We start from the raw sequence: 25,104 nt of genomic DNA on the forward strand, positions 1-25,104 counted from the left end.
GCTGAAGTTGAAAGGTATGTAATTAACAAAGCATGGAACCTCAGGAACAGACACAACAGCATTATAGTAAAGGCACGATAATGCTGACCTGGAAAAGGAGATTCTATACTGCAGAGTTCCTGCAAGATGAGTCACAAGTCATTGTAGTCTGTTTCTCAAGTGGTAACCAATGATACACCTTATTTTCTAAGCAACTGTCTTGAGATTCTGGGATCCAGAGTTGCAAGGTTAAGTTAAAAATGAACTGTGATGTGAACATATATGCAAATGTAAGCATCCTAACAAGTATGTTATACCTTAGGTTTCTCTCCATAAAACATTATTATTATTATTATTAATAATAATAATAATAATAATATATGCCCATCTGAATACACATTGAAAAATTGAGTTTATATTTCCTGACAAATTAAAACTTGTGACACTGGAAAATCCATAATGAAACTATGTATACTCAGATCACATTTTGATTAATAAACAAGGGAGAGTGTTACTCACTGACCAACAAAAAAAAATCAAATACTGAATAGACTGCATTCATTCCATGATACATATTGTGGGGAAAATTGTCCACTTATAAGTAGAGCCTGTATTCTCATGGACAGATGCAAGATTCTGCAATCTATCTCTTACAGTATTCTGTCTTAACTTCTGGACTACTTCTTTCCCCCTCCAGCTTGCTAGTCTTGTCCTAGTAACTCTACTCACCACTTTCTACCTAAAGCTCCACGTCTCACATCTCCATACATCTTTCCAGCTCTTGTAGTCTGCTTCAAATTCCAGTGGCTTTTCTTTCACATTGCCTCATCAAAAAGGGAGTCAGGAGACAGGGTCCTAGCTTTCAGTTTCAAAGCATCCTTTGAAGAGTGATCTCCGCCTACCCAAGAGTAACTTGTGGCACCCATTAATCATAGAATCATAGAATGGCTCGTGTTGGAAGGGACTTGAAAGATCACCTAGTTTGTGTTATTTTGTAACAACTTTGGTGGCTTTCGTATCTTTAGTGGCTTTGTGGAAATGGCACATTAAAAATTTGGTCAGCACCAGAAAATGCAATACAACGAGCAGTAGATTTGCAAAATCAGAAGCTGCTAAAATCTCAAGTCTTTACTGAATATGAGAAAAAATAGTTTTGTTTCAAAAGTTCAACTTCTAATTTCAGATGCATTTTACCTCTATCAGCAAAATGTCCATCCTTGACAAATTTGTCCCTGTTCTAAAAACAGGAATATTAGAGCCAACAGTTTTAAAATATAGAAAATTATGTATTTCATTCAGAGAAATGGCTTACAGTTATTAGATTCAAATAAATATCCGGTGTAGTAAATTTCAAAAAGCAGGTAATTTTGAAAAGGAGGCATGGGGTACATGTTTTCCAAATCAAAATGGTAAGATAAAATTGATACTACTTAATTTTTAGTGGCTTTTATACTCATTTCACTTCATTTCTCTTGTAGACAATTATTTCCTATTTTACAGAGGTCTTCTAAGTCTGTCAAAATAAAATGTCGTCATGTTCACAGTATGCGTTCTACTTTATTCGCCTGAGTACATAACATATTTGCTCAAGGTGACGGGATAAATTAACTTGCACAAACTATGATAAATGCAGGGTTTTATAATGAAATTTTTTAGAAGAGTTTCATTGTAGCCCTAATTAAGCAGTGTTTTGTAATGTGTCTAAATTTGAGTAGGAGCTCGGTCTTGCTGAAGTTTTATGGCTATAAATTATCTTGTCAATCTCTACATACATTTTAACTATATAATACCATGTCTGTGTCCGTGTGCTGAAACAGAGTTGAAGAGATTTTTACTGTATTCAATATACGGAATATAGTCTGTTGTAACTTCTTAAATAAACAGGAGAATCCTTGGATCAACATGTGGAATTAACAGCATTCTGCAGCTGACATGAAGTCTAAACAATCCCAAGTTTTTACAGTGAAACTGTATTGATGAAAACAAGAGAGGCAATATAAGACACTGCAAGTAGCAGTGAAAAGAAACCAACACAAAGAAAGAAGTCTTCCTGGATAATCAAGGTATCTGATAAGAAAACGATCCATGAAGAATTGTTCCAAGCTTCCTTTCTGAATGAAGATACAATTGTTAACAAGTGGTTCCAAAGAGATTAAAGTGCATCTTGCTAGCTCGCTCTTTGTGTGCTTGTATGCGCCCTGTAGAAAGTTATTGTTTTATTGCTCTTGTCCTTTGTTACCTATCCCTAGTCTGCTACTGCACCTTCTCTAGCACTGTCCATGCAAATTTTTCGTTACGGGGTGATTTTTCCCCTGCTGGGATTTTTCTATTTCAGGAAACACATGCTTTAACGATAATCTTGCTCCCACTGTCTGGGAGCTTTAGGAGTACTGAAATTTATATTTTAATACAATTTCATAGGATTTCAGTCTCTTCTTTCTCACATTTTTTATGCTTTTCTCAATCTATTTATTTTCACTGTCTTGCACTGCAGAGAGGCTCCGCATGGAATAAGAATTCCTTCATTAGGACAAAGTAGCCAAGAAGATCCATAAAGACACACAGTACACACACAGTGGTGAAACCCTACATTTGCAGCTAAGCACAAAAGACTGAAACATTTCAAGTTAGGCGAGAGTAGTATCAATAATTAACCACAAACTGGGAGACCTTCATCAGTAACACCACATGGAAACCCTGAAAAGCCTGAACAGCTCATTAGGAAAGACTGACTAATAAACCCTTGCTGACCTTGGCTGCTCCTTTGAGCTGCAACTCCACTTCACCATACAGAAGCATACATGATACAGATTTTCTTCTATTTTTGCTTGCTGGGACATGAAAATCCATCAAAGAACGCAAAAAGCAGCTAGCCACTTTACAGATGCATTTCATCTTGTAAAGGTTAAAAACAACAATCTCAGCATCCTGAAGCAAAATTTTATTATCAAAAGTCAGCACATAATCTGCTTAAATGTTGTTTTGTTAAGTACTGAAAAGTATCAAAGCTTTCAACACTATTCGTCATTGTACTATTTGTCCGTTGGACATAGATTTCAAAACAGTGATTTCTAAGAAACTGTGAAATCTCTAGCCTATGCAAGAATTCATATACGTGCACAGAAAACTGGGGGTGAGGGGGAATTTTAAAATTTATTTTTTCCGGAAAGGAATGTTAAAGATCCCTACCTAAGAGCATCCAGGTCAGAAATTTTACACTTTGTTTTAATAGACTATATACAAAAGATAAGATTTAGACAAATTCAGATATTTTAAAATGTTTTGATTTGGTGGTAAAGCATCTAATTTCTGATGTTCTTTCTGAAGCTGAAATGAAATTTCACTTTTACATATAAGTAAAAGACATTTTAAATTGTCAAAGTAAAAACTAAATCACCCACTTCTATAAAAGAGGTTTTTTTGACAAGCATTCTGGCATACAACAGCTTTCAGCACTATTGATCATTTCCTCCCACAGTCAAATTACAAATTTCAAAAAGTAGCAGGGAGAAGCCGCACCTTTGGTTATACTCATGTTATAATTCAAGAGCAATGGAAGGATTCACAAAGGGAAGCACACTGACGATGAGGGAAAACCAATGGGAAAGTGAAAAGACAAAGTGCCAGGGAAGAACTTGTGAGCCATGAGAGATGTAAAAACAGATTTGTAAAAGAATGAAAAGGTCGTCACACAGTAAGGTTTTATTACTTCAGTAACTGAGAAAACACTTTTATAGCTTTGTAGTCCCAGTACAAAATAAAAATCCATCTTTTTGAAATTATAAGACAATTTTGACCGGTGCTATGACTTTCCCTTTCACGTTCCTTTTTCTTTCACATTTTTCAACCTTTTTCTGTGGCACTTCGAGGCACTGATCTTTAATCTCAATTTATGATATGAAATTGTCTTCAAAGTTCAGCCAGTTCTTCTGTGAAAAGGAAATTACTTTCTACCTACTTCTACATTTCAGCTCTTGAAACTTTCACAAAAATGCAAACATTACTAAGGAGACCACAAAGGTCACTATGAACACCCCATGATACATTCTTCTCTAAATGAGGCCAGCCTGTTCTTCCATAGTGTCACCGGCAGTTATACATCAACTGCATTACCATTCATTATTTCTTAAGTTTCAAGAATATGTTCATAACTGTGTTAGATGTAACTACAGGTATTTCTTTCTAAAATTTGCAATGAGATACTTTGAGAGACCTAGAACTATTGTTTTATTATATATAATATTTATTGTATAATTTACAAGCAAGCTATAGTTTACATTTCTACCAAATATCTATTATTGTCTTATAGAGTATATCATATAATGTGCATCAGTAGTCTGTTACAATATTTTGATTTAATGCTAAGTCATTGTCATCTACTTAGTTGGTTATTAGATACTGTAGACTTGGTATTGTAGGGAAAAATACTATTAAGACGATGACAGCTACTACATATCTATTGAGCAACTTAGATTCTGGATCCATAAAGTGTAATTTAATTTCTGATCTAAAACTCAGACCGCCCTAGATCCACAAATAATGGGCAGGATGTTACCACCACACACACTCTCACAGTTTAGAAGGAAGTATGAAACTTGCACACATATAGAGAAGCTGTGACATGCTCTGGGAACTTCTGAAAGACTTAGATGACATCTAGTGGGAGGAACAGGAAAAGTTAAAAATTCAACAGTGAAGAACAGAAATAGTTTGTCTTAAAAATATCTTATTCAATTTTTTGTAAATAATAGTTGAAAAATTCAAGAAATGCTTTGAAAACATCACCTAGTAAACGCAGCTAAAGTAAATGGGTAAAAACTAAGTATTTATGTCTACTATACATACCCTTTCTAAAGATTACCTTCAAGTGTATGATTCATTTGAATTATGTACATTAATAAACCCACTAAGAGATTTTCTTAGTTATTCTGATTGTTATGCAATATGATATGGTATGGATTCATCAATAATTGACTTGGTGTAATAAATTTTGTTATCTTAACTAATATGCAAGCTACATGACTAGAATTGATTTCAAGTGACATCAGAAAAAGGAACAAAACTTTAAGTTACTCTGATAACACAAAGATGGCAACATAAAGTAAACACAATACTGCCATTCATGCTCCCTAACCAGTGATTGTTTTACATCCTTCAAGACTGTTATATTCGCTGCAACTACAGAATCAGCACCAACCCTCTACAGAATCAGCACCAACCCTTTCAGTTTGACAGTATGGGTAAAACCCTGGTTGTAGTCTGGGTATTCCATTTGAAGTTTATAGGAAATTAATATAGCAATAACAAATCTTAAAGAATTAAAATCCATTAGGAATTTCATTCACATAGTCAAGGAGAAAAATAACTGCCAAAAGAAACAGTACAGAAGTATAGGACACTTCCTATTGCTAATGAGTAAAGAGATCTCTCACTTAAAAGCCACTATATGTAGGTTTCAAGGGACAGATTCTGGGTAACTTTACTTGCTTTTACCTTCAAAGGACAGTTTAATAATTTTTTGAGAACCACCCCCTACATCTGCTTTCCAGGGCTCCTTGAGATTTTTCTAGACATTTTAGGAATAACAAACAATAAGGGTCTCACTACTAATCTTTTACAGAGAAGATATGATGATCAACCTTCATAAATATATGACATGGGATTTGGATCAGTTTGCAAAAGAGCTGGTTCAGAGAAATTTCCTTTCCTTCAGTGCATAGTACAAAATCACATTTAACCCAAGCACTTCCAATAGTTGGGATACCTACCACCACATTTTTCTGTTATACCCTTAAAGAATAAAATGCAACAAGTTATTACATTAAATGACAACACAATTTTACTTCCTTATACATTCCCATATGAAATTTTATAATGTAAAGTTCCATATGTACAGCAGTATGTAGTAATTCTTTTTTTTAAATCTTAAAATATATCTTTTCCCTTCCTCCAAGTAATGAAAAGCCACAAGAAAGAGAGTATACAGACAATGCCTGGCCTTCTCTAATGCATTCCATTTCAGCAGTGCAAAAGCTGGTAACATAAAGAATGAACAAAAATCATGTCCCTTTGCTGTTATATTTAAATATTCAGACGAAGCGATTTCAGGGAAAAGCAATAATTTTTAAATTAATCATAACATCAAAAAAACCAACTCCTTTGAAATTAAAGACAAAATAATAAAGTCTAACAACAGAGATGCAGAGAAAAAATTTTGTTTTTAAAAATGTTTGAACATCAGGGACACAGAAGAAAGAACCTCTTAAAGCAGACAGGCTATAAAAAAAGGGTAAGAATATGTTTGAAAGGACACCCTTTCATTTAGAAGCAGAACTAACAATTTATAATTTACCAAAGCAGCAGGACCATGTAGCAGCATTTGACCCCCAGATTTCATCCACTATAAAAAATAACATGCTGCAGTAAGATTTGACATCCCCTTCACAAAATCAATAACTCAGCGTTGACCTTCTTTGGACACAGGACATATTAAGAATATAGGAATTCAATATTGTCAGCCTAAATGTTCCTTAGACTATTATTCTGGCACTACATAGGAATTTTCACATGGCATTCTACACATTCCAGAGAAATAAACAGCTCCAAAACAACTGTACTAACAAAAAGGATGCATCTGTGATGGGTCACACTCTAGTACAAGCAATTCATTGTCAAGGACATACAGAAAAAGAACAGGAACACTACTCAGATGGCACAGCATTCAGAAGTCCCGGAAGCATGTGATGCTATAATTTATTCATCAGTACTATATACCATAACCTGCGTGCAGATTCCATTTCAGGAAACCCTTAAAACACTAATTGCTGGAAATGGCATACTAGGGAAACATTTCTCAGTAATTTAGTCACTATTCATCTTTTATGAACCTGATGACTTACACCACGCTGGGCTGAGGTCCAAAAATCAAGCAGCACACTGTTGAAGGGGCATGGAGCAGTGGTAGTAGAAGCAACAAGGAAGAGACAATGAAGACACTCAGACTTGCAAAAAAACCGAAATCAAAACAAAAAGCACCATACAGGAAGCAGGCATTAGCCTCACACTCTGTATTATATGTGTGCTAGCTTGCATTTCTCTGTGCTGAATTTTAAGAGATGCTGCACACACCAGAGACTCTTTGCCTGTCCTGTCCTGTCCACTCTTCAAGCTGCTACCATCATTCCACCCCTGTCCACTCAAAGACCTCACTGAGCTTTCTCAACTTCATAGGTTTTACGACCGTTCTGTCCTGGCCTTTGGGCAGACACAAAGATATAAATACTCTGTGTAATACAAATACTGTACTTTTTCTAGTCTCATGATTGCTATATGTGATCTGCCTAATGACGTGGTTGATGTATCACTATACTGTATTATCAGACTTCCTGTGTTAGTAAATTTGGGTTTTTCCATTCTATTTGCTTTAATGACGACAAAGAAAATACGGAATGTTTTGTACTTGATGACTTGTATACTAGGGATTTAGCATATGGACCTATGTACTCAGGGAGCTGGCGGGAGAACTCACCAAGCCTCTCTCCATCATTTGTCAACAATCCTGGTCAACAGGGCAGGTACCAGATGACTGGAGGGTGGCTAATGTGACGCCCATCTACAAGAAGGGTCAGAAGGAGGATCCGGGGAACTACAGGCCTGTCAGCTTGACCTCGGTAGCAGGAAAGGTCATGGAGAGTATCATCTTGAGTGAGCTCTCACGGCCAAGTGCAGGGCAGCCGAGGGATCAGGGCCAGCCTGCATGGGTTTAGGAAAGGGAGGTCCTGCTTAACCAATCTGATCTCTTTCTATGACCATGTGACCCGCCTTCTGGGTGCAGGGAAGGCTGTGGACGTTGTCTATCTGGATTTTGGTAAGGCCTTTGACAGCGTCCCCCACAGCATTCTCCTGGAGAAGCTGGCGAATCATGGCATAGACAAGTGTACTCTTCGCTGGGTTAAAAACTGGCTGGATGGTCGTGCCCAGAGAGTTGTGATTAATGGGGTGAAATCCTCTTGGCGGCCTGTCACCAGTGGTGTCCCTCAGGGCTCAGTTTTGGGGCCAGTTTTGTTTAATATCTTTATCAATGATCTGGATGAGGGGATTGAGTGCACCCTCAGTAAGTTTGCAGATGACACCAAACTAGGTGGGAGTGTTGATCTGCTTGAGGGTAGAAAGGCTCTACAGAGGGACCTGGACAGGCTGGATCAATGGGCCAAGGTCAATTGTATGAGGTTTAATAAGGCCAAGTGCCGGGTCCTGCATTTTGGTCACAACAACCCCAAACAACCCTACAGGCTTGGGGAAGAGTGGCTGGAAAGCTGCCCGGCAGAAAAGGACCTGGGGGTGCTGGTGGACGGCCAGCTAAACATGAGTCAGCAGTGTGCCCAGGTGGCCAAGAAGGCCAACAGCATCCTGGCCTGTATCAGGAATAGCGTGGCCAGCAGGAGTAGGGAAGTGATCGTGCCTCTGTACTCGGCACTGGTGAGGCCTCACCTCAAGTACTGTGTTCAGTTCTGGGCCCCTCTGTACAAGAGGGACGTTGAAGTGCTGGAACGTGTCCAGAGGAGAGCTACGAGGCTGGTGAGGGGTCTGGAGACCAGGTCGTATGAGGAGAGGCTGAGGGAGCTGGGCATGTTTAGCTTGGAGAAGAGGAGGCTGAGGGGAGACCTCATTGCCCTCTACAACTACCTGAAAGGAGGTTGTAGAGAGGTGGGTGTTGGCCTCTTCTCCCAGGTGAATAATGACAGGACCAGAGGAAATGGTCTGAAGTTGAGGCAGGGGAGGTTTAGATTAGATATTAGGAAGAATCACTTTACTGAAAGAGTGGTCAGGCACTGGAACAGCCTGCCCAGGGAGGTGGTTGAGTCACCATCCCTGGAGGTGTTTAAGAAATGTGTAGATTTGGCACTTCAGGGCATGCTCTAGTGGCCGAGATTGTAGGGGGTTTTTTTGTGTGTATATGGTTGGACTCGATGATCTCAAAGTCCTTTCCAACCATGAAGATTCTATGATTCTACGATTCTATATTAGAACACAGTGCAGCTATGCTTAAAAGTATATCACAATTGGCAAGAAAAGGATATGCTGTTAATTTTTCTTTAAACTAGGGCTGCTTAACAAATTCACTTTAAGTTATACTGCCCTTTAAGCTACTGATTTTATGATAAAAAACTTCCTGTAATATTTCACTTTGCTTAGAAGAGTCTCTCATGCCAAGGGGAAGTGAGTTCTAATATTAAATTTTATTATTTTTGATTTTGACAATTAGACTGTTGGTCAAGTTTACACTTACAAAACCAGAAAGCAATAAAGACTGTTCAATAAAAAATTTCAGATAGTCTCACAAATGGAATTACTATGCTTATTTTTCAGTCTAAAATTACAGAAAACTGCTTCTACAGAAGCATGTTCCACTGAGAAGGAGTAGTTAAATGCCCGTGCCTTAATATAATAAACAAACGTAAAATTGCTGAGTTAGAGCAAAGAACTTAAGAGTTAAGCAAGAAGCAAAACTACGAAGGTGAAACATGTAAAACTGTTTTTTGGCATCATATACGAGTGCATGAAATTTAGAGAGAGTATGGATTTTAGCTAGATTAATTTTAACTGAGTTGGCAGTCAACTGAAAACATCTTTTAGAAAGAAACAACTAAATTCTTAACATTTGAGGGAAAGTCTATGTTTGCACTACTTAAATCTGTAAAATGCACTCAAGCCAGAGAAAGAAGAAAAATCATTACAAAAGTATACCTTTAATGTTTCAATTTCTTCTTTGTGTTCCCTCTTTAAATGCAAAATGGCAGCTTGGTACTCTGTAAAAATAAAAATGTACATTCCATTAGAGTCAGAAAACAACGTGCCATCTTCAGCACAGTATATTTCACACAACACCACTGGGCCCAGAATGCAGATGTCGGCTCCCAAATAAAAGACTGTTTAGAATGGTGATGGAAAAGAAAACCCGAACACAGTAATTAGCATTATTTTCTAAGACCACATGACCACACTTTCCATGGTGTTTCTGAGAGGAGAGGATAAAGCGAAGAGGTCTTCCATGCCGAGAGGCGAAAATGGGGGGAAGATGCGTCAGACTGAAATAACAGGAGGAAGCTAGTTTTGCTTAACTTTGCAGATAAATGTAGAGCTGATATTATGACATACACATGCATGCGCACGCACACCCCTGAATTCTAAAAAACCACGCATTAAATACAATGATTTAAACTGAACTGTAAACATACAATCACTATACACAGGCAAATTGGATAACAGAGCAATCACAAATACAAATAAAGACCTGGAAAAGTACCCAACAGCAAGAGGTACAAAGAATTCCTTGTCTATATTCTATCAGATGAAGATTAATTACAGAGATTAAGTACCTTCACAGGGTACTAAATAGCTCTTCCATTTAGAGAGAATATAACAAAATCCAAAGTATAATAAAATTAAAAGCATGAAACTTAAAGCCAGAGAAATTTAAATCAGCAATGAAAAAATCAGGAGGCTGGGCATTGTTTACACAGGTTTAGTGATGGCTGTAATGTTAAGGTGTAGAGTTACCAAATGAATCTCTAGAACCTGGGTCTCATGCTACAGTTTCCCTCAATCCATACCATGGCTGCATTTGGCCAGACAAAGAAAGACAAGACCTTCCATTACAGCTGCGTAATGACTTAAGAGAAGCCTGTCTTCTGTAAGACATTGCCCCAGAAGCTACAGCCCTCCTAAACAAGCAACTGGAGTTCATTCTTAGACCATCGAAGCCCCACTTCTATCTGCTTCCAAATCAAAATTCATCCGAAAGTGTATTTCCAGTTCCCTGGCTTGGCTTCTGCTTCCTTGACTAGAAAAGGAATTAAAACCTAATTTAAACAAGGACTGAAAATAGTCCAAAGACTTGAAATTTTACTGTCAATGTTCTTTAACTTTATGGGGTTTGTATGGTCCCTAGAATAATAGAACCAATAATACGGCATTAGAACATCAAAGCATGGACCAAAGCACGAGAACAGGACAATATTCCACTGGTTAGGTGCTTTTTTCTTTTTCTTCTTTTTATCTTTTTTCTCTTGAGAGCACATGGAGGAAAGACAAAAGATAACCTGGTCATCACCCTGAAATCTGTATGATACGGAAGCTTGTAATTAATGCAAAGCTATTTTTTTTCAAACACAGGTGAAGCTATATGCAAGCAGTTGTTTTGATATACAAAATCAAAAGGAAAAGGGATTTATATTTTTCAAGACACAAAGTAAAAGCTTGGGTGATTCCAACTAGTAATAATATCTATCTAAACTATTCCTTCCTCTCTAATGGGCCTCTACTTAGAGCTTTCCAGCATGGGAAAATTGCCTGACTGCTCTGCTGGAATCACAACTGGATAGGTTTATGGACTTTTAGATTTTCTGTTGTTAATTCCTTTGACTGGTTGATATTCCCTCCGGATACAGGCTCAGCTTATCCATTCACCTAAACAGGACTTAACAAAACAGTTGCCTCAGGTCCCCAGAAAGAGTTGTGACCCTTCTGGCACCTCAGCTGGTTAAGCGCTTACTCAGTTTGCAAGGCATGAACCTTATGAACATCCTGACTTGAAGTTTAGCTCTTTAAGATCACATGATAACTGAAGCAAACAACAGGCTTTGAAAATGCTGCTAACAATCAGTTCTTAGTTTGGCTAACAGAAGGATACAGATCTGTCTTAACAACAGATCTACTTTCTGTGTGGGACTGCACAATGTGTGACATTCTTTGGGATTTGGGTAAGAGAGTCATAGTTCACATATGCTGACATAGACCTGCACTGGCACCAAAAGCAGATTTTTGACCATGTCCACCCATTTCCCAACCCTCTGTTGCTTTTTTTATTATCTTGGCACAAATGTTTGTGCAGTCAGAGAATGATGGAAGAACCCCTATGGATGAAACCTAACACAGCATAAAAAGTTAAAAAAAATTTTAAAAATTAAGCGTATGTCATTTTTGTGACAGATATTTTGCGAGACACCATCATTTTAAGTTGGTATGTGTTTTTCATTACTTCTCCTAGCTGAAAGCTCCAAAATAAATTCTAGACATTGCTTTGTTTAATCTTTGTTCCAAAGCAGAGGTAAGATAGAGAATAGCAATTATTTTATGGTTTGCTCATTCCTTAAAAGTATGCTTAGAAAGCACTAGATTATAAGAATTAATAGACCTAATTCATTACCTAAACCACTGATACTGCATAAAAGAAAATGTATCATAAATAGATTCACTGTAACATATTTAATAGATTGTCTACTATGCAATAAACTGACATTCTACAGCATAAGCTTTTGTTTCTTTATACCATTGTATTTCTTTTTTAACTAGAAGAAACTATCTATTGGATAGAAGCTGATATCCGGCAAAGTTCAATTCAAAGCAAACATCTATTTTTGTGTGTAAGATACAGTGAAAAAGAAATCACATCACAATTATAGTTTTGTATAGTACAAAGTGATTCATGTCCATTCCTTTCATATTTTTGGTGAAATCACCTTAATTTGGTATAAATCTACACAGATAGTTAACATACCGAGAAAATATCCTGCACATAGAGATGGCAATCTGAATCTTTAAAACACTGAAGAATTTGACTAGAAAAGTTAATTGCATCCATGTAATTCCAAAAATCAGTTTCCAAACATACTGGCAACAGAATAATAAAGTTTAATTATGCAATGGTGTTCGCATGCTGCTTTGGATGGTGCTGTAAAATCACAACAGCAAAGTAAACAATAATAACATGTTAATGGAAAAAACTGCACTGTGAACAAAGTATAGGTCAGGCTTCATAAATTACTGAGTTCTTAAATTCCATTTAACTCACAAAACAGATTCATCTGATACAGAAACAATCCAGAAATACCGTAAACTCTAAATTATCAATGAGTGATTTGTCTAGGTTACAAATTAACTATGCCAGAGTTTAAGAAGTATGATAGGGCTCTGTGTGTAGCCTGCCTTATTCTTGCATAATGATTTTAACTCATCCAGCCTGATTAGTTAAGAGACATGAACATATGTGGATAGTTCTCAGAGCCAGATAAGATATAACGTTGCAACTGGACTGTATGGTCTCCCACTTACTAGTACCGCAATACCTCAAGGACCTTCAAGACTGACATGGAAATATAGCTTCTAACCACAGAACCACAGAATGCCTGAGGTTGGAAGGGACCTCTGGAGGTCATCTGGTGCAACCCCACCCCTACTCCCTCACCCTCCTAGAACTGGTTGCCCAGGACCAGCTTTTGAATGCTTCCACAAACCTCCATCCTCCTCACCCTCTGGGCAACCTGTGCCAGTGCTCAGTCATCCCACAGTGAGGAAGTGTTTCCTGATGTTTAGCTGGACCTTTCTGTGCTTCAATGTGTGCTCACTGGGCACTGTCACTGGGCACCACTGAAAAGAGCCTGGCACCCTCTTCTTTACACCCTACTTTATAGATCCAAGCTGATCTTGTGTCACAATGTGACTCTTTACTGTATTCCATGACAGCACATCCCCTAGTTTGTGTAATGTCAGGGGGGTTGTATTTTCTGAGGTTTTAAAGTCTTTCATTACGCTGGTTAACAGAAGGCTGATTATACAAACATCCTATTGTACTTGCCTGGTCTCCAAAGAGCCTGTTGGGAAGACAGTGGCTATAGGGCATAAATAAGTTAGCTACCTCTAACACAGATATTACTCTGAAGGGCTTTTGAAACAAACAAATTCGATACAAATCAGATGGCAAGTGCTCCTGTCCTGAAAAATGACCACAAGCAAATTAGGATTTCATTACTGAGAAAACAATTAAAAATGTTAGTCCTTTACATAAGGCAAACAGGCACGCAAGTAAACAATCTCACTGCACAGATTCATCTCCAACCAGCTCTAACTCTACATTTTCATTTACTACTTCTAATTCACTACTTTTCCCTTTGTTTTGAGATGACTCCAACCCAAGAAAACTTTAGTAAATGATGGAATTTGTTGCCCATTTGGGCATACTCTTTACTTACGCAACTTCAGTCAATAATTATAACCCACTGCAGCTAAAGCAAACGTTTATAAAACTGGATGTTTTTTTCTAAGATAGTGAGATAAAGCAGATATACATTATAAAGTCTTAAACAAATACAAATATTTGTTACATCTGCTAGTAGTTAGCAATGTATTTTAAAATACCAGGTTAGCGAAAAATGTTTCACTACTTTTTTTTTTTTAAGTAACATGAAAGTTGGCAAAGGACACAGGAAGCTGAATAGAGGTATCGAAAATGAAAGATATAGTGACATGACAGTACAAGACTTTCCTTCTCTATGTTGTTGTTGGAAAAATAAATCAGTTACTAATTGTAAGAAAAAACAACAACCAACCCTCCTTACTGTGAAACTTAAATTTCCATTTACTCCCATGTTTTTCCATGCCATGTGTATTGTGCATCCGATGCGCAACTTACACCAACATTAAACCACAAAGATCCTCCCTTCACATAGAAGTAGGACAGAGAGATGACTGTGGTCTAGATCAAATCACTTTTCCAAGTTCTGAGTTCTATCCAGATCACTTTCAGGGGAATAGTTATTACTCTATGAAGGTACCTGGGGGCTATCCAGTCAATCAGATTTTACAGAAAAGCTGTACTAAGCATAATAGGGGGAAAAATAGCTACATTAGTAAAATAAAATATCTAGTTTGGGAAGATAAGCTCACTGTAGACCATTAAAGCAGCAGGATGCTGGAAAAAGGAGACGAAGCTCTTACCTGAAACTGATTCAATTTCCAGAAGACACTCCAAAGTGCAGTGAATTAAGCAAAAACTTCTTTCTTTGGGATTATCCATGTCACATATTTCTAATTTACAGAGGTTTGGGGACACAATGCAAAGCCTATTTTTGTTCTTATTTCTACAGGCCCCTGAAGAGGTAAACTGAGAAGTGCCACAATGCAGAGCGGTGCAAGTGTGAAATAGAAATCATTGTGTTTCATAGTGAACAAAATTATATCTCTGTTGAGAGAAGCCAAAAGCCTGTTTTGCCTAGTATCCTGTCTCAGTAGCCAAAAAGGAGGTGTAAAAAATTAAAAACCAGCAAAAAGGTGGTAGTACTTTTCCAGCACACTTTTCCAGCAACCTGATCTGCAATTCAGGAACTTTCTAAACAAATGAAGTTGTTTGCATATTTAATAGATTGCAAGTGGATTCCTCATCCATGAATGTGTATTGCTGATTTTAAAACTCCTGCAAGCAGACAACATCCTGCAGCAAAGAATTAATTGCACATTAGGTAAAGACCCTTTTGTTTATTTTGAATCTGCACCTGTTAGGTTCATTCATTTGATGTCTCTAGTTCCTGTGCTGGAAAAAACAGTGAACAACTGCTCACCATTTCCCCATTTGCTGTTTCTTGTGATTTTAGAGATCTCCATCATATGCTCCCTTGACTGATTCTTCTCCAGTTGAAAGAATATTAGTCTACATAGGCTTTCCTCATAAAGAACATGTTCCATATTGTTGATCAAAGTTGCCATCCTTCCCTCAACCTTTAAGAGTTCTACTGTACCTTCTCTGAGTTGATAAAACTACAATTTCCCACAAAATCCAAAATGTGGACATTTATACAACAGCATTATGATGATCTAGAAGATTTTATCTTCTGTTTCTTTCCTACTACTTCCTACCACTTTAGTTTCTTTTCGATCACTACCGGGCACTGAGCTGACATTTCCCAAGATCTATTTTAACATCAAGGTCTTGTTTTTAAATAGTAATGATCAGATCAGAGTTCATTATTCTCTATATGTATTTAGGATTTTTTCCTCAAGTACACATCTTAATAGCTCTACATTTTGGATTTCCTTTGCCATTTTATTGTATAGTACCTTTTTTTTTTTAATCCGCATGAAAAGAATTTGCATTCTGATGAAAGAATGCTAAATTTGCATTCAGGTCTTATCTTCACTACTCTCACTAACTTCCTATCAGCTGCAAGCTTCCCCTTCTCAAGTCTCACTTTTCCAGTTCATTTATGAATATGTGCAGATTGTTTACACTCTCAGCAAGTTTGATGACAACACAAAACTTGGAGGAGTGCCTGACAAGCTGGAGGGTCTTGCTGCCACTCTGAGGGACCTCAACAGGCTGGAGAAATGGGCTGACAGGAACCTCATGAAGTTCAACAAGGGGAAGCGCAAAGTCCTGCAGCTGGGTAGGAACCACCTGGGTAGGAACCAGGCACCAGTACATGCTGGGGGCCAATCGGCTGGAAAGCAGCTTTGCAGAAAAGGACCCGTGAGACACCAAATTGAACATGAGCCAGCAATGTGCACCTGCAGCAAAGGCTAACTGCGTCCTGGGTTGTGTTAGGAGGAGTCTTGCCAGCAGGTCAAGGGACATGATCCTTCCCCTCTACTCAGCAGTGGTGAGGCTAAACCTGGAGTGCTGTGTCCAGTGCTGGGCTCCCCAGTACAGGAGAGATATGGAGCTTTTTTAAAACTAGCTCCATAAAAGCATTCCAATATTCACTGTACATTAAATGTACAGTGTAAAATTGTAAATTGGAAAATCATAATAGTCCTTTTTTTTGTATTGCTTGTTTGAAACAATATTCTCTACTATAGATAAATATAATTATGATGAAAACAAGAAAATTTGGAATAATTTCCATAGCGAGTAAATATATTACACATTCCAGTGACAAGAGAATAGATTTCTGATTTCTTGAAAATCTGCAGGAGATCGAGAAAATGTGAAATTAGCCACTTCCACTGGGTGGCAGTTTTGTACTGCATTAATAACATTTTTTTTTCTGAAGTCAAATTATAATTCATCAATTCATGGATATAGATATACTGTTCTTTTATTCTGGATGTGAACTTGGTATCTCATTAGGTTTTAATCTAGATTTTTATTTTAATACACTTTTTTATCTTACCTTTTTCCTAAAGATTAGCTTGTTAAATTTTATTTGATAGTAACACATGCATTTGAAATTTCCTTGTTCAACTCTATGTTTTTAGAAGGTGCTTGGGGAAAAAAACCCCACAATTTCTGGAGTGATCAACTAGACTAATGTCACGATGCTGTTCTGACACCCACAGATATAGTCAATATTAAAAAGCACCATAACTTTACTTCCAGTCATACTATATTTGGTTCTGCCTACACAGAAATTTGCTGCCTACACAGCAAAATTAATTAGAAATAGTATTTTATCTGATTTTAAATATTTTAGCATTGAACACTGCAAAGATGGAACCACTGCAAGTCTGATAACATTCTTCCTTAGCTAACTTCGAGATTTGGTATAAGTCTGCTTCATGATTTTCACGTATGCTGGCAATATGGATCATATAAAGACAATGTTGACTAGAAAGATATCAGTATATCAGGAAAAGAAATTTGGATCTAAAAGCAAGGATTTTTTTTAAAATATTTTCTTTATCATAAGGTACTACAACATTTGAAATGCTCCAGTTAAAGCATGGAATTAACATCTACAACAAAGTAATGGACTGCAAGAAGGAAATTATTATTGTGTTTTAATTAAATACCCGCTACAAAGAGAAAGCAACTCTGTGTCCTGTAGTTGCGTCAAACATAGTATGTAAAGAGATAAGAAAATTATTGTGGAAGCACAATGGAAAAGCTGAAGAAGCAAAACAAAACAATTAAAAATGCCTGAATAATTAAAATGGACAAGAGGTGAACAAAGGGCATTTTAGAATGCTCATTTTAAAATGCTCTAAGAAGGCAGAAATGGAATTCATTGTAGAATCACAGACATCGACTGTGTGAAAACAACAGAGTATCACCTAGTGTGAAAAAGTGGACAAATGCCTACAACCATTTATAGATCACATCTGCTGGAGCAAAGAGTGTATAGATACACTAAAGAACATTAGGGGTGTACAGGTACAACAGCAGAAGGTTTTATTCACATTCTTACGAACAGCAATTTAAAAACAAAAGTACCTGGAACCTAAAAAGTTGACAAATACCAAAACTTACATATGGAGAAAAAGGTAAGGCAATAGAGATTGTTTATTCTGATGTAAGTTACACAAAAAGCACGTACTTTTAAATATTAAATAAATAAATAAATAAAAACCATTGTATTTCATAACTATGAGTTTTAAACTTTAACACAGAATAATCTGAAACAAAGGAAGATGTATTCAATATATTGGACTAATTTTTACAACAAGGTGTTTTCTAAAATTTTGGCCCTGAAAGCTAATCTAGCAAATAAACTGTGTAACACAGGACTGCTCAAGTCTACCCTTAGCAATCATAAAACCCAAGTATCTAAAATAGCAGCACATTCTAGTATTATTAGTCTTTTGATATCTGAATACAAATGACAGTCCATCAGTATCTGCCCCAACTGTTGAGCTTTAGCATTTATCCTGACCTTCTAGGATAAACACGGTCTCCAGGCAATACACCCTTAATTTCTGTGGGCCTGTTTGGGCCTGTGGTTTCTACAGAGAAAGCTGACTACGATATCGAGGTGTTAAGGATGCTGAATGGAGAGTTTGGTTTGTGCTGTCTTCTTTAACACTCACGGAATACCCAAATAATTACACATCTGATCTATTTAGTTACAAATGCAGAAGACCTTCAAAATCTGAACTACATATCTGTATGATCAGTAATATTGTTTACTGTGTTCAAGAAGTCGCGTGGGACAGAATTCCTTCACCTCAGAACCCCAGCTTTTTAGGGTACAGATGAGTGGTAGGATTTTCTTTTTCCGTTCCACAAACAATTCTAAGATGTTGTTTACTTATTTGTTCCATTGGAAAGGCGGGAAAAAAAGATTAGATTTTCATGGGATGGACAAATGTAATAGCTTGCTCAGTTGTCCAGTCTCCAAGCAGGCAGTAAATCATGACTGGCTTGAAACTCTAAATACGTAAGTGTTTCTAGGACCTCTGCACCACCACCAGAGTCCTGTAAGGTAGCACCTACCTCGAGTGAGGGAAATGGGAAATGCCAGCAACTGAATTGCCAGGGAGAGACGAGTCTGTCAGACCAGACTCTTCAGAAGTCCACTTAACGACAGCTTATATAGACAATGTAACTTTCCTACCCTAAGATCATTGATGGTATATGCAGGGAAATTCTAACAAATTCCAATATAAGTTGCTTTAATTAATGCAAAAATGTCTGAACACTGTTTTATTTCCTAAGAAGTATTCATGCAGCTGTTACCACCATGAGTGGACTCTCATTATGAAACTTCAAAGGGAACAGAACAGGGCTTCAAAGCGCTTTGGATTTATTTCTTCTAATATGATGTCCACTTGCATCATCATCTAAAGGGTGGTTCATGGTAGAATTAAGGACTAACTTGTTCTTCAGTGATATAATACATCAAGAGTTTATCCTGGTCATAAGGTTTGTTTATAAGTCTTGTAAAATAATCACATTAAATATTCACCGACAACAGCTAGTATTCCTAACTCAACTACAAAAAAGGATCAAAAAAAGAAAACAGATCTTAATCCTTGGAAAGTTTTAACTCAGCAGATTGCTATACCATAATTGTTTGAAAAGCGTGAGAACAGGAAACTGCTTAATGAATAAGCAAATAATTATCATCCACAAACAGTATAATGACAGTTTCTTAACTTACAGAAATAAAGGAGAAGACAGGCTAGAGATACTGAAGCAATACATTACACTAAAAGGAGGACTTAGAAAGAATTTCTTGTTCTTCAGACAGGATTTTTTCATCACTAGGGAGTTGGCATTTCATCATTTGAGAATGTCTTTAGGAAGCTTTTATTCAAGTATTTATTTCAGGAAAAAGGTAGATCAAAATTTCAGAGTACTTTATGTGCATTATGGATTATATATACTCAATACCATAAAAAGCAGCACATTTATAAAAAGTACACACGTTCACCACCTTCACGACACCAGAATGAAACTAGTCAGTCTTTATCTAAAATACCACAAAAATCCCCTGCTATCTCAGCTGCCACAGAAGGACCCTCAGAAGATGTTGCCTTCTCTCATTTCCACATACACAGAAAAATATAAATGCTTTGAAACATGCCTTATTCAGTTATGTCAGTTACTTCAGCAAGCAGTGACAAGTCATTGTAGAAAAAAAGAGGAATAGCATCAGAAAATCCTTTTTTAAGATAAACTGAATTCCAACTCAGCTTCAGCTAGTTAGCACACATTCGATAATAATTCAGTAATTCAAAGGAGCTATTCAAAAGGAGTTTCCAAGTCACGAGAGTTTGTACAAAATAAGTTCCTTAAGCTTATTTGAAATCCAACAATGGCCAGGGCTCTGTGTGTCCTGCTCTTGGTGGGACACAAAACTGAGCAAGAAAAGACACAGCAGACTATATCTGAAATAAACTTCCATGAATCAGGTTAGTGTCATTCATCCCCTTTCTTAAAGCATAATTAAATCTCCTTTTCCTTCAAAAGATATCCCTACTGATTCATTGCTAATGCCATTATCAGTCAGTATCTAATTAGCCCTCACACTTTTCAATGGGATTTTATTGTGTTTCTTTGTCAGTGTTAAATGTGCTCTTGTTTTGAATAACGACCAGTGTGCGTTCAAATACATCAAGGTTATGGAAAAGTAAAAAGCTATCATCCCTTTAATCCTTCCAAACTGACTAGTACTAGACTAGTAAACGGGGAAAATTTAGTTCTTGTACAAAAAGCTTCAGTTCCCATTTTTTATATGCAATATTTATTCAAATCAGTAAAAGTATGCTGGTACAATATTTTTCATCATTTATTAATTCACTTCATCTTGTCTTTTTGCTGAACTTCAGCTGTTATCTCAGGTTTATATAAGATACACCTCACAATGGAGGACCATAGCCCACCAACTTGGAAAGAACTTTTCCAGCTCAGTTTTCACTACACCTACAGTCTTTGCTTCAAAGACTTTTAGAATAATCATGGCCAGATTATAAATAGGCCAGCTATTAGGAATTGTCTCTATTAGGCCAGTTATTAGATTATCTCTAAAATGGGCTACATTTACCTAGAGTCTGCTTACAGACAAGAGAAAGGAGGAAAAAAAAAAGAAGAAGAGAAAGTAATACATCAGTTCTCAGTTGTGATGTCCTTCCAACCAGACTTCAAATCCTAGCTTTGCAAAATTTCACACTCAGCATTGTGGGATGGATCTGAAAGTCAAAGAAATCAACCTAAGTTCCACTCACTTTAGTGGGATGGCGGCCACTAAAATTGATGTAAGCTCAAATCTGAAAAAAATTCCTCATCTATAACTACGGAACTTCCGTAGTCTTTATTAAATTTGTAGTCCTAAACAGTGGTAGGTACTGCAGACTCTGCCTTTACCATTTTTATTCCATCAAGGAAAGGTAAATACTGCCTTTACAGTAACAAAAGAGACCAAAGACTAGACACAGACGGACAACATTACACTGTTCCACCCACCTGGTGGTCCCTCCTTGTAAAGCTTTAGGTGAGCTAGAGACAAAAGCATAAGTAAGATTGTATTTAAGCTTCACACAGGGAATTTATATTTTTACAGTCATTAAATACATATCTTAGCAGGGAGTCTAGCCGACTCCCTGCTTTCTACTCATTACTACAAACATATACCTCAGTCAGCATTTTCAGCTCCCATTTGTATTATTTTGTCTTGCAAAAAATTACCAACTGTTTATTAATTGCTTAATTTCTTAAGTGTTCCTAGATATTACCACTGCCCATCAAACCAAATCAAATCAAAATGAAATAGCAAGTATTTAAATAAATTTCTACCATGTAAAAAATCCCACGGACATTCCTTAGTGAACCACAGGCCACACGTAGTAACACTATGAAAACAAACTTGCAAATATCTCTATGAAGTTCTCAGCTCAATATATACACAGAATTGCATATTGAACACTGTATAATAATTAAATAATTTATCTTATTAATTCCTCAACATTTTCAATTGGAAATAACAACGGTGCTCACGCATTATTGTCTTTTCACGTTGCTTGTTAAGGCAAGGAGAGCAATTCAGATCAGAAAGCTTAGCCTCTTCTGACAGATTCATTCCATACAATCTGATTAGAAGACACAAGTTTGGGGTGGGAACTCTTTTCAAGAATTTGTCTGTTTGCTTTTTGTTTCTAAAACACGCACTTTTCAAAAAAATGATAGACTGTGCAATAACAATGGCCAATGTATGACATATACCACTGGGTAGTAGAAATAAAGCATATAAGATATTACTAATGGTTAGTGAAGTACAAGGCGTTCTTCACTGGTTTACAAAGAAAATACACATGCTAGCATGCATGTTTTTCCTTAATGCACAGAAAACCAAACATGAAATAAAACCTGGATGTTTTGGACAACCTATGTCATTTATGCAAATGTTTAATATATGTTCAGTTGTATAATCACAGAGAAATTATCTGAATTCAGAGCAGCAATAATGTTTACAAATATGCACAATACACGCTCATGTAAATCTTTGTCATGATACTGAGCAAGCTGCACTGTTCATCACCATTTGTAAAAGAAAAGGTACAAGCATTCACTGGTAAATCTGGTGACCTGAACATTTAACATACAATTTTGGCAATGCTGGATACTGTGGGCCACAATGTTTTGAACGGCAATTTTCATTCTCCAAAACTGTTGCAAAAAGCAAGTATACACACCCAAATATTATTCAGTACTATTCTATTCGTGTTCAAAACTGTGCTGTGCAAAAAATACTTTTTCTTCTTTAATAATAAAACAACTTATCTACTTGAAAAATTTTAAATAAAATCTTATATGAAAACCTTTTGCACAGAAACTTCCATAACTCGCATTTCAAATAAATTAGTTACTCCTCAAACTTTACATAACCAATTTAGGAACCTTCTCTGCCATGATCTCAAAACTTCAAGTAGAAAGCAGAAGCTTGAAAATAAATTACCTTCTTTGAAGTCAATAACCTTTTGGTCAGAACATTAATTTTTGTAAAAAATCTTATCTATTAAACTCAGTATATGGCAACATGTAAAATAATGTTAATACCATTTAAAAGTAATTAGAGAACAAAACTCGGAAAATTTGAGTGCAATCTACCTCTCTTGAGATGCAGCACACCCTGTAGCATAAAGGAAATCATTTACTTTACGTTTAATTGAACCGATACATTATTTTTCAGAACAGTAAATGTTCCTTAACCTTTTTTCCCTCCTTGGTAACCCTTGGTCCCATCATTTTCAATATTCCCTGTTTACTATAGTCTTTGTTTCCTCCTTCATTATTTCCCCATGTAGCTTTCCCCTTTATCCACCAGGTGTCAGAAGGGAATCTACTCACCACAGCTGCACCTTTTTTATTGTTTATATATTTATTTTTACAGGGGCATTGATGCAACCTTCCAGGCTTTCTCAGGCTACAGTCCTAAAAATTAGCAAATGTTCAGGCGTTTCTTCCAAGAAACGTAGTCATGAGCGACTTTCAAAACATGCTATTTGTTCAGTCTTGGCATGGTGTTTATAAAGCGTAATTTTCACACAGAAGTAACACTGGGAGAAATACAGACATTTGAAATGCTACATGAATGCAACATTTCAAGTAGAAAAATTGTGGCTTACACATTTTTTACAAGGTGATTGGCCAGTGAAATCCCAAAGCTTAGGTTTATAGAAAGTTGACAGACTTCCTCGAACTTTCTGAACACCAGTTTGAACAAGTTCTGCATTTAAGCACCCTTTTAGAACTAGGAAATTAAAATTGATTGTGCTTAAAGAAATTCTTAGAATTACCTATTTTTAGGGATAAGGCATTGGCTAAGCCTATTCTGAAGGTAGCTTTGACACATTATTCTAATCCTTCTTCCCTTGCCCCTTCCATCTACTCCTATCTGTCCTCCTTTGTTTACTTCCCATTGAAGCTGAACTCTTTACTGTAATTCAATACATACAAGGACAGCAATTCCCCAGACAGAAACGAGCAGACATCCTTCACTTCAACTTAATTTTTTAATGTTTTTTAGACTTTTAAGGGAAGGAAGAACCCTCCAAGCCTCAAATTTCAATGATTTTCAGCACCTTAAAGTTTCTGGTACAATGAAAATATAGAAGACGGGAAGAAGGGAGACAGATGGTGAGAGACATGTGGAGAATAAACAGTCCTAAACAAGCCAATAGCACAGTATCTGAATACTGTCTGGATATTGAGATAATACAGAAGATTTAAGAGTTATCTTCCTACAGAAAATGAAGTAACTTCACAACACTCATTGAATTCCAACAGAACAATACCCAGAGAAAAGCAGCCTCCTGAAGGAAAACCCAGCAACCCCTTGATTCTCTGTTACGGAAATTAAGAAAAGAGTTCTTACTCTTTCTGGCTGCAAAGCAGTAAAAAGCGCTATTCACAAGCAGTCTCCTGAGTGACTTATCTACTTGATCGTTCCTATCCTGTCACAGGTGAGGTTACAGCTACAGTTCATTTACCTGACAGCAGAAATGAATAGTTTCGCTTGTCATTTTCACCCTCCCAGCAAGGCAACATTAGAGGTACTGCTGCTGGGGACATGCAACATGATTTCTTTCTCAATAAATGTCCTATTTCTTATTTACAAAACCAATTTATTACAGGATCACATTCACCAATGCAATATGATAAACAAACGACACCTTATCAGTAAACACGAGGAACAAATCTATTGCAGGATTTCTTTGATGAGTTACAGACTCCATCCACTTCATCCAGCACAAATTTAAAATACAGAACACTTATTCTAGATCTACAACACCTTTGCAATCACTGTATACTATCTATAGGAAGCATACACTTGTACTGCATGTATACTATACATGCAGTGTAAGTGTATGTTTATTCAAATGTGGGTGAGTCTAGGTACACTACATATCCACACACACAGGCACACCACTTCCGCAGTATATTCTCAGCAATTCTTGAATTTAAAACTGTTGACAAACTTAAAACACGGATAGACACAAGACTAAGATACGTACAATAAATAGGGTTGGGGTTTTTACAGGTAAGAGTACGTGTCTGTGTCGTAGCAGAGGGGACAAACTTGGCAAGGATGATATTGAATTTAACTGAAAAGAAGTTCTAAATCCAAGTGCAAATTT

General features: G+C 36.8%; 1 protein-coding gene across 4 annotated transcripts in view; it reads right to left on the bottom strand.

The window, feature by feature from the left end:
* Positions 1-25,104, bottom strand: part of FMN1 (formin 1) — a 200,586-nt gene that overhangs the window by 108,030 nt on the left and 67,452 nt on the right. For all 4 annotated transcript variants that reach the window (XM_054200792.1, XM_054200790.1, XM_054200791.1 and 1 more), the window contains one exon: positions 9,727-9,788. In XM_054200792.1, coding sequence (XP_054056767.1) covers positions 9,727-9,788 — 62 coding nt within the window. The remainder of the gene's footprint in view (positions 1-9,726; positions 9,789-25,104) is intronic.

Source organism: Rissa tridactyla, chromosome 4 (assembly GCF_028500815.1).
Source record: "Rissa tridactyla isolate bRisTri1 chromosome 4, bRisTri1.patW.cur.20221130, whole genome shotgun sequence".
In the NCBI taxonomy this organism is placed as follows: domain Eukaryota; kingdom Metazoa; phylum Chordata; class Aves; order Charadriiformes; family Laridae; genus Rissa; species Rissa tridactyla.